The sequence below is a fragment of the Aspergillus eucalypticola genome (assembly GCF_003184535.1).
Source record: "Aspergillus eucalypticola CBS 122712 chromosome Unknown BO83scaffold_6, whole genome shotgun sequence".
Classification (NCBI taxonomy): Eukaryota; Fungi; Ascomycota; class Eurotiomycetes; order Eurotiales; family Aspergillaceae; genus Aspergillus; species Aspergillus eucalypticola.
Genome location: NW_020290280.1, coordinates 597,591 through 610,782, shown reverse-complemented (window position 1 = coordinate 610,782; position 13,192 = coordinate 597,591). Strand labels below are relative to the sequence as shown.

General features: G+C 50.7%; 2 protein-coding genes across 2 annotated transcripts; one reads left to right on the top strand and one right to left on the bottom strand.

The window, feature by feature from the left end:
- Positions 1-837: 837 nt before the first annotated feature.
- BO83DRAFT_396826 (putative nuclear migration protein (ApsA)) lies at positions 838-5,918 on the bottom strand (the record flags this gene model as incomplete). Its single annotated transcript, XM_025533158.1, has 3 exons — positions 838-978; positions 1,073-5,449; positions 5,511-5,918. 3 exons carry the CDS (start codon positions 5,916-5,918, stop codon positions 838-840), a joined length of 4,926 nt encoding a protein of 1,641 aa, XP_025390613.1.
- A 5,335-nt stretch (positions 5,919-11,253) lies between these two features.
- BO83DRAFT_406486 (DUF3431 domain-containing protein) lies at positions 11,254-13,162 on the top strand. The gene is made up of 3 exons (XM_025533883.1): positions 11,254-11,927; positions 11,995-12,630; positions 12,697-13,162. The coding sequence occupies exons 1-3, from the start codon at positions 11,677-11,679 to the stop codon at positions 12,743-12,745; spliced, it is 936 nt and encodes a 311-aa protein (XP_025390612.1). The 5' UTR covers positions 11,254-11,676; the 3' UTR covers positions 12,746-13,162.
- Positions 13,163-13,192: the final 30 nt, after the last annotated feature.

The window sequence follows — 13,192 nt, the reverse complement described above, 5'->3', positions numbered from 1 at the left end:
ACTGAAATGATGGAACTTATTCGTGGTGATTATGGGTAAGCTACTAAAGTGCTAGACTCTTTTATCGTTTAGTTAGTACTATCTCTTCGTCTCTCTCTACGACTGGCTAGCAGAAATCCTCATCTCACACACGATCTTCGATTATCACAGGGGTAGTTAACCTAATCAATTTCCCCAATGTAAAGAGCACACCAGAAAAACGACATGGATACTAACTGACCAACCAATCGCTTTGGCACATGCGAAGCTAACCAATTGGATGCAATTGGTCGACAAAAGGGACAACCCGCCATCAAAATCGCAACCAATTTGAGTTCACAAAAAGGGGGGAGGAAATACAGCTTCGATCGTACACAAGTGCAATCCAGCACAGGTAAATGCACAGTATTCTGTTAATATAAAAAAATGAAAAATGTAGTGGAAAAAAGAACGAAAGATTGGTGGCAGATGGCAATCAAGCCAAGTGGGTAATGAGTGGCCCAAGTTCACAAGTTAGTAAGTATGTTAAGCTCACAATTGAGTAATCAACATAGGAAACATATGGATAGATGGATGGTTTCGTGCGAAAACAGCTCGCAAATGAATGACAACAAAAATGATGGGGGCACAGGAGAGGGGAGATGAGGTCAAGCCCCAGAGATTAAAAGGAACTAAAGTATAGAAACCGGCGGCAGTGAGGAATGTGCCCATCAGGGGGTATGCAAACTCGCGGCTAAGCTGATCCAGACGCTGATTCTGCGCTCATAAACACCAAATGAACATGATGAGGTGCCAAGATATGACTATAGTGATAATGCAAAAGAGGCTCATGCAAATGTTTAACACCATGGGAAGAAACTAGAGGAAAATCGCCAGGTAGGCCTCAGGGCCACGGCTCAGTAGATTGCTCTCGATGACGGTTTCAGTGATGGGAATGGATTCGGTTGACACGGGGGCTGTATTTGCTGGTCCTCGACAGCGCGCCGACATCATGCTTGCCTGTTTCAAGCTCATTAGCTTTTTGTTATGATAGTAGGGCATCGGAATCGCAAGATCAGGGAGCAAAGAACTTACCATCGCAGCAGGCCCGCACATTCTCGAGCCGATCATCCTGTCTTTCCATCATCTGCCGCAGATCTTCCTCGCTGTCATGTGTATGAAGGCTTCCTTCATGCATGCTCGAGGTAGCATAGTTAGGACCCTTTCGGCCGAAAGAACCCTTGATTGTGGTGTTCAAGATCGTACTAAGACGGGAGGAAGAGCCGTGTCTCTGGTCCGAGTAATGAGATGGCGTACTCAAGGCCGGGGAACTACGACCAGGGGTGGCCGCCCGACGGTTTGACAGGATGGACCCTGCACGTTGCTTAGGCCAGTTCCGGCTTGTACGACTCCGAGAAGACGAGAATGACAGCCGGGAGGTCTGACGCGACCGTGAGCGGAATCCGGGGTTGAACTCATCAATGTCTTCCAGTGAAGCATCACCCTCCTGCTCCTCACCGTTTTCCGTCGAGTTGCGCAACAGCAGATACGAGAGAGCATTGAACCAAGTCTCGTGTCTCTGACTAGTAGTTGCAGTGAATCTGATCCGGCGACCCGGGCTAACCACTTCGAGACTCTTGCAATGAAGACCGGGAGGGTAAGGATTGTCATCTGGAACAACTCTGACAGCTTCAATCAGAACACTCTTGGTGCGGAGTTCGCTCTTGCCAGCACTCTGTGGATCTTGTTCGCTCCAGTACAACGTGCGCGTGTACGGGTGGAGCCAGAAGTAGCGGCGATGCCTCGAGTTGGAGATTTCCCCGGACACGGTCTTGCGCGTGTATTTCCACAAGAACTCTCCGATCATAGTCTGTGTGATTGCCTGAATCATTCGCGGATCTGTACCGGCAGCATAACCTTGAGGGCCGAGAGCTGGGTTCGGATGGCCATTGAACCGTTCTTCAATCTCAGAAGCGAATGATGACACAGACGATCTCCGCGACACATGGCTCTCGCGCCTCACCTTCATCCGTGACATTGTAGTTGCAGTTCCAGGTTGAAGGTTGGAGTCATTGGGAGTCCGTGGACGCTGAGCTACATTCGTCCTGTAGGCAGACGCTGGGGCAAGAGGCGGGCCCATCAGGCTTGGAGAAGAGGGGCGTTGTTCCAACGATCTCTTCTCCGCTGCCATGATGGCCTCCCTATGATCCACGGGCAAGGGAGGATGGCTCTGGATGCTAGAAGTCTGGCTAAGAGCACTTCCAGGCCTCTTGTGGGACGGGAGAGACGTTGCGGAGGGTTGGTGAGTCGGGCGAGTCCTTGCCTTCGGAGTGGCAAAGGGAGAAGAATTCTGCTCCTTGGCCTTGTCGCTGTCTGGAGGAGACAATGGCCGGGCCACAATACGATCCATCAGAATCTGATCAATTTGCTTCGACGACAGAATTGTCTGGGCACCCTGATCTGCGCGACTGGAGGACGAATGCTTCCGCACGTGACGTGGGACAGCGTTCCCGGAAATGGCACTCAAGGGGAGCGACTCATCCAACTTGATGTTGGCTGCGCTGTTGACTGTACTATCGTCCAGGGTATCTTCTGAAACCACAAGCGAAGGCAGTTCCATCATCGAGCTGCTATTAAGGGACTTGTCATTCGACTCTGGAGCCGCGTTCTCGTCAGGGAATTGAAGCACGGGAATTGCAGGTGGCGGGGGGGTGGATTTGACGGGCAGGGTTTCCACGGAGCTGACAGTGGACAGTGACACATGCGACACCATAGGGGCTGGCAATTCAGGCACCTGTGCGGGCATCGGCTCAGTGCATTGGGAGGCCGTAGAAGAGATGGCAAGGTTAGGAAGCGTTGGCTCGGGTACAACGGCATCGATAGGCTCTGTCTGTTGGGAAGAAATGGAAGAAAACACGAGCTCAGCCTTGGGCGCCATTTGCTCCTCGACGGCGACTACAGGGGTGATCTCCCTCGGTTCTGGGATAGCCGCTGCCGGCTGTGTCTGCTGAGCAAAGATTGAAGACACAGCAATCTCCGGGCACTTCGCTTCCACGTTTGCAAGCGCAACTTCTGGGGTTGACTCCACGGACTCCACAAGGGCTTCAACAGGTTCTGTGTGCTGCGACAGTATAGTTGACAGAGACACCTCGGGCATCTCGGTACTGGTGCCTTGCTCGGACAACAGAACTGGGGGCGCGGGTTCTGGAAGAGCTGGCGCGACGGGCAGTGTACACTGGAAGTCGATCGCCGAGACAGTCATATCTGCCACGTATGCAGGCTCAGGCTCAGGAAGTTTTGCCTCAGCCGGCGCAGTCAACTCTGAGCAAATGGCTGACAGTGTAACCTCCGGCGGTTCGGGAACAGCGAAGGCGACGGGCTCCGTGGTACCCCCAACAGCATATGAGGTGCTCAATTCTGGTAGCCTTGGTGCCACAGGAACAGTCTCCTGGAAAGAAACCGCAGAGACATCCGTTTCCATAACAGGCATTTGTTGGCCGACCGGTTTGACATCTTGAGCATCTACAATGACCTGGTCCTTCTCCATTTCTGTCTCGATGGGAGTCCATTGTGTTCCTGCGTGTGTCAATTGCGGCGGTACCTCTACCTCGGTCGCGGTGCTGGCATCGGACATAACTGTCTTTGTGGGAGTTGTAGGCAAACCACGAGCCTCCTCATCGTTCGTATCCTGGAGGCTAGTTGTCGTCACACTTGTGGGGACCCAAGGATCAGTCATCATGCCAGAATCGACCATAACAGGCTTGGGAACCGCGTCGAGTATAGCCTCCGAAGGTCGTCTGGAGTCAGGGGTAGGCAGCATGCGTGGGGTTGAGGACTGCGAGCCAGTAGCGAATCGCATAGAGGGGCCAAAGGCACCCTCATCTTCCTCTCCGTCTAGTTCCGCAAGCTCCATAAAGAGACTCTGACCCTCAGAGGATGGCAAGCCTTGAGTGAAGCTTGTCGCGGGGGACTCTCGCGCACTTGACGGTCGGCTACCAGAAGCCATTGGGGCTTCTCCTGAAGGACGAATCTTCCTCATGACGCTCCTCTTCTTCCTCAGGCGGTATCTAGGCGAGGACATTTGGCTAGGCGACGGGAAGCCCTCGTCGTAATCCTCGTCTTCATCGCCTGAAGTAGACGCAGTACTCTGGTAGGAAGTCCTATCGCGGGCTTTCGTCAATGTCAGGGATGACACTCTCCCCCGTGGTGTCCGCTGCAACTCCTCGGTTTCCGTGAGCTCATCGGTATCAGTGCTATCGTCAGCCATGCTTTCAATTCCGGTCTGGAAAGCTTCGCTTTCGGTCGCGGTTTCTCGTTCGTTGGCCGTCTCAAAGTGGTCGTCGGCTTCGGTGGCAGTCTGGTACGCATCACTAGGTTCGTCGGACGATTGTCCTCCTACACGACCTTGGTGCAACTTCATGGAAGGCTTGTGAGACGGGCTGGCTTCGGTAGCATTGTCTTCCCAGTCGGAATCCTGGATCTCGATTTCTGCCCTCTTCCGTCCAGCACCCAGCAAGTCGGGCCGAGGAGCTTTCCTGGCAGCCTCAGCCTTGGTCTTCTGGCGCTTGCTTGACGGGTTCGTTGGGGCAGCGGCTTCGCGGCGACGCTGTTCTATCTCATCACGAGCTTCTTGCAGCATACGCTTGAGATCAATCTTTTCGGTCTTCTCGCGATGAATAGTGCTCTTGAGATTCTGGATCATCCGATGGGCATGACCCAGTGAACTCCGCAGCGTCTCGGTTTCCAGATGGTTGTGTCGAGGCGTGAACTTGTTGGGCGACGGGGGAGGGGAGTTCTCTGGCGTGGACTGGTCTTGATCATCCGATTCATGGCCACGAGAAACCTCACGAGTGGACTCTGCTTCGTGTTGACGAATGCGCATTGCCACTGCTCGCGCGAGTTCTTCGTTCTGCGAGTTGAGCTCCTCCACTTTCTTTTGAAGAGCAAGCTTCTCGGCATCTCCAGCATTGAGGTTCCTTCGCAGGAGATGGATCTCGGAATCGTTGGCCTTCTGAGCTGCCGTATGATCCTCGATCAATTTCGCATTAACTTGCTTCAAGTCCTCAAGCTCTCGTTCGACGGAGCCCTTCTCGGAGGCCAGAACACCTAGGTTGCTGTTGAGTCTACTCTCTCGATCGGCTGCCTCCTTGACTGCCGCCATTAGTTCGTGAGTTTTAGTCTCCAACGCCCAGTTCTCGTCCTTGTAGCGCTCTTCGCTCTCGTCCAGTGCACGGATCCGCTGGGTGTACCCCTCCGCCTCTAACTCAAGCCTTGACTTTTCCAGGTTGAGAATCTTCAAAGCCTCTTCGCGCTCAGCAAGCAACGCCTGTAACTGGCGAACCTGGGCCAGGAGGGAGGTCGAGATTTCGGTCGCGAATTCAATGTCATGGACGCGGGTCGAAGATTGGTTGCGCTGTTTGCGAGACGGTACGCTCACTTTACTTGGGGAATTCGTTGCTTGACCGGCGAACAGGGCGGGACTGATTGGTGACTGCGAAGGATGATTAGCAACCTGCGCACGCTCAGCGGCTTATACAATAGCCTCGGCATACCTTTTCGTATGGGGTGCCCAAGTGACTATCCTCACCACCCGCCATGCGTTTCGGGGCAAGGAAAGCCCGCGCAGTTTCCCGGCCAATTTCATTGTACTCCTTCTCCAAGTCTGCGAGCTTTTGACGAAGGTCGGGCCCAATCTGGCCCGCCTCCTGCTGCTGTTCGACTTCCTTCAACTTCTCCTCGAGCTCCTTCTGCTGCTCAATGAGCGCAGTGCCGAGCTTGCTGGCCTCCTCAAGCCTACGCTCTGTCTCTGCCAGATGCGCTTCGAGGGCTCGTTTTGCCTGCGCCGGGGAGGATGCATCTAGACTGTACAGCTGGGTGTCAAAGGATGAGTACCGGTGCGAATCGCGAGGAACGGCGCTCCCCTGGGAGGCGGAAACGAAAGGGTCTTCGATTGTCGACATGTTGCCAGTTGTCCCTCGTCCACCATCGGCAGTAGCGTTGATCATGCGGCCTGAAGAGACAGCCACTCTTGCGGCTGATCGAACAGCAGGCTGTGCCTAATCCCGTAGGGTGAGGGTACAGCCAACGTCAATAGCCCGCACAGTCGTCGCTTCGTTTCTCGTTTTCTCGTTTTAATTCTCGGTCATCCTCCGGTTATGCGACGATCTCTTTGCCGGCCTGCTTGCTTATTCTTAGTTTTCCTCTCCAATGCGAATGGCGATTCGGTGAGCCGACCTGCGACCCGATCTTCGCAACACCTCGGGGTTGGAAGAGTTCGCGACTGTCAAACAATAGGGGATGCGCGTTGGTGACCGATGATTCGCTGCGGTGGCCGCGTCGATTGCCGACCGAAGAAGACAACAAAAACACTTTGGTATCGGCGGATTACGATACCGGGAGCCGAAGGTGGGCGGTTAGGCCTCGATTTGTGACGAAGAGACTTGGGGCAAGGAAGTGAAAACCTGCTCCAAGAGAAGCTTCGGACAACAAACGCGTGCCTGTCCAGTAAACGCAGAGTAACCTTGCGCGTGTGCGACCAGATGTGCGCCTTCGGGACGAGGCAGCGGCGTGCGGGCGAAACAAGGGAGTCGCCGAGAAGCGGGCGCAGAATGAGAACCAAGGACGGAGGGAAGGAGAATCCAGGAAATTACGGGTACAGGCGGATGCAATGAAGCGTCCACACTATACAATAGATAAGATCAAAATAAGATAAGTAGGGATTATTAAGAGTGAAAATGATGTGGTAGAAGAAAAGGAAGGACCAAGGGTCAATGCGAAAGGAAGGGTACGTAGGGAAAGGAAAGAAAGGCAAAGAAAGAAGTTGGTTTAAGTCCGAAGGGGAAGTAGACACAAGGAAAATGAAAAAGGGCAATTGGATGAAGGGGGAAGTTGGAAATGGTGGAAGGGGAGATTGGCGGGGGGGAAAGGGAAGAGAAGGGAAGGGGGAAAATGAGAGAGTGATTCAAGGCAGAGAGTGCCAGTTGTTGATGTTGTTGTTGTTGGTCAACGAGACGAGGACGACTCGTTCGTTGGGCGGGGGAAGGAGAGGAGGGAGGGAGGGAGGAGAGAGAGAGGGACGGATGGACGAGAGTCAGTCACCCTAACCAGTAGTGAGCTAACTACCTCACTTAACTCACTCACTACTCTTCCTCACTACTAATCTTGGGGTACCCTGAGTTAGTGTAGTTGTACTAAGAGTCGTGAGGAACGAGGGAGACACCAGAAAGGAACTAACTAACCCAAGAAAAGGGAGCCCACTCCGGCAGGGGAATTAATTATTCTTCGGGGCACCGTTTGCCTCAGGTTCCCCTCCGGTCAGCACCAACCGTCAACAACAGTACTCTCTCTCTGTCCTCTGTCTCTGTTTCTCTTCTTCTCTTCTCTCGTCTCTGCTTTCACCACTAGAAAGTCACAGCAGTGCTTGTACCAGGATGGTAAAGTCCCCCAAAGCTAACAGCAAATAATTCCAAGAATTATTGTGGGCAGCAGAGCCAAAACAAATGGTGCCTGAAGCATTAATTGATCGGATACGTAATGGCAATGCTGGCCGATTGGGAGAGGGGGAGTCGATCTTGGGATCTGGCATTTATTGATTGTTTGACTTTGACACCACATTCTCCATCTATCCATACATATACATACATACAAAGAGAAGTCCATATCGGAATAGGGACATGGGACAAGTCACGATCTACCGGGCTAGGGGTCTGTCATCAGCTAGCTTCCCTTGGAACCAGACAAGCACATTGAAGGTTATTCAGATGTCCACAAAGTACAAAGTAAAACCAACTACTGGAGAGGGAACTAAGTAAGCCCTCCCGCACACGCGTAGCGAACAACAACCCATTTTAAGTTGGAAGAGTGTGACCTGCCCGATGATCACCACCACCACCATCACATTCCCGCTCACTGCTAAACCAGTCGGGCGGGTTCCCCTCCCCTAAAACCATCCCATCCACGGTACCCGGCATTCAACAAGAAGAGGTACCCGTACCACAACTCTTGCAGATTCGGTAATACTTACCTCGAGATAGCCCTTTCAGCTGGGTGAGGCTGGCCTGTTTGCTAGGTTTGCATGGATGCCTTTTTTTCTCCCCCTTCCCAGTCACCTGATGCCGATCGGGGCTTAACTAAGGTCATGTGATCTGTAAGCCGAGCGATTGGGATCCCGACACACAATACTCTGTAGTACTCAGTGGCAGTTCTCGCGCGTCTTTACAAAGTACTATTGGAAGAGAAGAAAAGCAAAAGACAGACTTGGTTTCAGCTGAATGCACAGCCCCAATGCACAAATGCTGTGTCTATTGTCACCTCGATCTGTCAATCTGCAGGTCCTGCAATGTCGCACGTAGGGGATGAACCACGTGTCAATCACATTTGATGACGCATCATTCCAGAAACTCTCTCTCACCGAGAAAGGGTGAGCTGTTCATTAGGTACCGGCTTTGAGGCTCTAGTTAGATGTCAAGTAGTTGGACGAAAGGAAGAGAAAGAATAAAAAAGAAACTTTGACTCAGCTGAGTTGTGCAACTTCGATAGCATTGAATCTTATTGTGCGCCCCTTGCTCCCTTTGTACTCGGTTGCCAAGACCTTTGGAGGATCCATTTCTAAGATTTGACCACTATTTACTGATCTTCCTCTCGCGTACTTAACTTCATGATGTAACTTTGCTTAGGCATGAGTCCATGCAGCGGTGCCCATGTAGTTCTGTTATGTGTCACGGTGCTATGCAGTAGTTGCACAATCAGTTCGTTAAATGGTATGCAAATCCAACTAAAGGAAGACAATTTGAGAGAAGAGGGCAGAATTTGAAAGTGCAATGATGTTAATAGGTATCATGTACTGTACCAGAGCGGTAATTGCCTTTGAGATTATATTATCGTTAGTAAATTCACTATCGACCTCTCAAAATTCCGGGGTTACTGTTCCGCTGCTGCGCACTATATAAAATACGTTGTCCATGTTATTCCGCACTTAGTATCAAAACAGATTTAAGAATTTCAGGCGATGAGCAATGGCTGATCAAAAGTAGTAAAATCATCTTGATCAATTCTAATGGAAATAATAACTGGCAAATGGTGATTTAGGGGATCGCGAAAGGTAATTTCTCTGGGGAATCGAGCCAGGCAACAATATAATGAGCCATGGCAATACCCTATCTTTGTCCACAGCAAAGCCGAAGGAGTCCGACGGTCTTATTTTCTCCGCCATCACAGCCTGTGAGCCGCCCTTTGATATATGGATCCACACACACACACACTCTCTCTCTCAAGTGGAGCTGATCTAAGTCACTATATTGTCGTCCCCAGACCACAGTCTATGTCTGTGCGCGTGGGTAATGATATGTGTAGAACTTCGGTTAGAATGAGTGTTCAAGGGTGCTGGTAGAGTCGATACCAAGCATAGTATAACAGTCGTGCGTAGTTCTCCAGGCTAAACTATGGATAAAGGAGAAGTTATCAACGGCTTACTACATGTTTGGAGCTGCGTGCGCTGACCGTGGAGTAAGTTCAGATGGCTTCTATATGAACTGGCATGGTTCATGGAGGAGTTCAAGCTCCCAATATTCCAAGAGATGAAGATCATCTCGGTCTTGTTGTTCTTGCTTCTGTGATTCAATTGGCGAGCATGGGTTCCTGGTGATTCATTCTCTATAGGTTTGATACGTAGTAATAATACCATTGGCCGATACTGACGGCTGCGCCTGGGTATGGCGCCAACTAAAGTAGCACTGGGTATTGCCTGATATATCTTTCTAATGTAGTCATATGAATCCTTCATCCTGCCCCTCTCCCCCGCACCACTATTCACTGTCCCAAGTTACCGATTTAGCTACTGATAATATCCACTACTAATCCTGGGGGCCATTATCTTTCCTTATAAGGTCAGCCTTGCTAAGCCTTGCTGGGCGCCACATTGACTGTTAAGGCTATTTTGGGGGTTTCCGAAACCGGAATAGTACTGAGTAAGCTTAGTATATCTCGAAGATGACCTGGTAGAGATTAAGCGACACAAGAGCCACGAATTCGAAGAGGCAGGAAAGCCGAAAAGAGTCAAGACACAGAATGGGCGGGGCGGCGAGATGAAGCCGGATGGATAAAAAAAAAGAAATTAGATCCGAATGTGGGTTGTTAAGTCTGACTTTGAGTCCTTATCAGTGGATAAATCCCCGAGGCACTTGTCATCTGGCGGGCAAATCATATATCCATTCCCCAGCTGACCACGTACGTATCTAGATTGGTACGCAGTGGGCCATGGTTCTTCGTGTTCGTTCGCCTGCCCGCCGGTGCCTGTCTGTTTCAAATGTCTCATGGCCATTATCTTGTCCACCGTGTTCGGGACGTGCGAGACAATGTTGCCCGATCCGGGGTGACAGTTTTTGGCAATCCAACCGAATAAACTTGGAAACCGTCGAACGTTGGGTTTCGAAAGAAGGCTGTGACATGCGAACCATGGCGGATTAGCGTCGCAGCTGCGTGGGCATATTTGGCCAGAGATATTAGTGGTGCCCACGTACGCGCAATGGCCCCCGCGACGTCATCCCGTCAAGGGGCAAAGGTTGACCGCCACCAATGGTCCATGGTTTTTGCAACAGCCAAGTTGAGGCATGGAAGGGCCTCAACTTCTTTATACGAGGAGGAGAAGATTTCATGGAGGGGAGACTCCGAGATGGGGACAAGGGATTAGGAACGATACCGAGAGTGCTATAAGCGCTAAGTTGTAATCAATTATGGTATGTCTCAAAGTAACCCTAAAGACAAGATGTCGTGCTCCCAGTCTAAACTTGGCGGCTGCCAAGCTTCCCCGCTAAGAGCCCGCTAAGGAAAGAAAGTGGTTCCCTTAAGGTTTGCGATTGTCTGAGGGGACTCTCCATTCCCCCAACAGCCTATGACAGCCTCTTCCACTCCCCCCCTTAGTCTTCATCTTTGGGGAGCCAAACGATAGCAACAATTTTAACGCGTGGCCGCTCAGTGGGGGTTGCGGTTACGCCCCACTCCCTCCATTGCCGCGCCACAACAAAAGATTGACTGAAAGATTCGCTGTGCCTGAGCGGGCGAAACAGAAGCTGGCAGATGGGGACTGGAATTGGAAGCATTCGATGGACCTTCCTCCCACGCCTACTAAGTCTAAGTCTACTACTACTCGTCTTAGTGACTATTTTAGTCCCAAAGTCACTAAAAAGTACCTACTACGTACTTAGAACTACTTACTTACTGCACCTACCGCCTTGGTAGGCAGACGAATAGGTTTAATCAATGCTCCTCCAGTCTCCTTTCCTGATTACCTCGCCTTGACCCCTCTCGTCCGTCTTCTCTCTCCCCTTCTCTCACGTCCTCTATCTTTCGCAATATGCTTCACATATAGCCCCTCCAATACCCTCCTTTTTTTCCTACTTAATTCCTCCCCCCCTCTTTTCCTTCCTTTGGATTCTTCCTCATCGGATTGACCCTCCTTTAAATGCTTGAAAATAATCATCTCCGTCTTGCATCTTTATCGGTCTTTCCCGACTCAAGTCATTCCTTACACCAAGCTGTATTGTGACAACTTCAACCTTCATCAACCTCCAGTTTTGTCACCCTCATAAGAGAATAACGGTGTTTAAGCTGTATTACATTGATCACGGCCTTACGATTATATACCTCGTTGGCTTTTCGACCAATTTCTTTGAATAAAGTCCCGAGTCGTGCAAAGAAGCTACCGACTTTCAGCTATCCACCATGAGATGGGGCGCTCGCATAGCACTATGTGCTAGTTTAGCACTCATATTGCCCTTATATCTCTTGAAAATCCACCTCGAGGACCTCTGCGATCAGTATCGCGCGGGCGCATACCTGATCAATTGGCTGGATTTGCGCCCGCCGATGAACAGACTAAATGGCTCCCGTCCTGTCACACCAGGGGATAAAGTGATTGTGATGGCCAAGCTACAGGAAGAACACACTGAATGGGTCGAGGAGGAGCTACCCGAGTGAGTGTCATTGTCCTCCTATATTACCCATATGTTTCAGCGCACTGACAGCTTCTCTCCTCCAAAGCTGGCAACGAGCCATATACATCGTGAATCCTTCCAAAAAGGTCGCAGCTGACGACACGACACTTACAACCCCGCTGAACAAGGGTCACGAGTCCATGGCTTATCTCACCTATCTAATTGATCATTACGACAACCTACCGTCTACAATAGCTTTTCTTCATTCTCATCGATCGGGTTTCCTGATGGCCTGGCATGTAGATGCGCCCTTACACGACAATGTCATTGCGATGAAATCCTTACGTCTCAATTTCGTTCAAGATAATGGCTACGTCAACCTCCGCTGCAACTGGAACCCAGGGTGCAAGCAGGGCCATCGCACCAACCAGCACGTGACAGAAGAAGTCTTTGCAGAGATCTTCGAGGGCACAAGCACCCCACCATTAAACTCCACCGGAGGCCTCACGATGCAAGATGAATACGACGAGGCTAAATACCAGAAGTTCCTGCAAATGCCGAAACAGATTGGCGCGGCGTGTTGTGCGCAATTCGCCGTGTCACGGGAGCAGGTCCACCAACGACCACGAGAAGACTACATCAAGATCCGCCAGTGGATTATCGACACGGACAAGAATGATGCCAGTAGCGGTCGTGTCATGGAATTCCTCTGGCACGTCATATTTGGCAAAGAATCAATATAGTACGTTGCCTTTGCATCGTTCACCCCCTGAATGCATCTTGACCACTAACATTCCGCTACTCACAGCTGTCCCGACGAAGAAGTCTGCTACTGTCAAGTTTATGGACAATGTTGATCATTGTACGCATACCATTAACGTTTCTGCTTTTTACCAAAAATACCCACGGCTTCTACTTGTATATATTACGATAGCTTCCTTCTTTCGGCGCTCTCTTGCTTGGTTCTCTCTTTCTATCTTCTTTCGACATATTGTCCCATTTGGAGATTTATTATTTTTTTTTTACCCGTTCTTTTTTCAAAACCAAGTTCTTGTGGATGTTACCAGCGACAATACGTTTCTACAGGGATATTACAAACAGCGTGGCGTTGTTTACAGGGACTGCTCGGTTCAAGTTGACTCGATTGACACACTCGTCCCCCCCATTTTCTTTTTCGGCGAAGAAGCCTGACTCCTATCGTTAACGGCGAATCTGGTTGGATATTTTACAATCGTTTCAAATATTAATTCGAACTTGGAAATACGCGCACCTGCTGCATTGGTGAATTGTTCCTGGGGGATAAA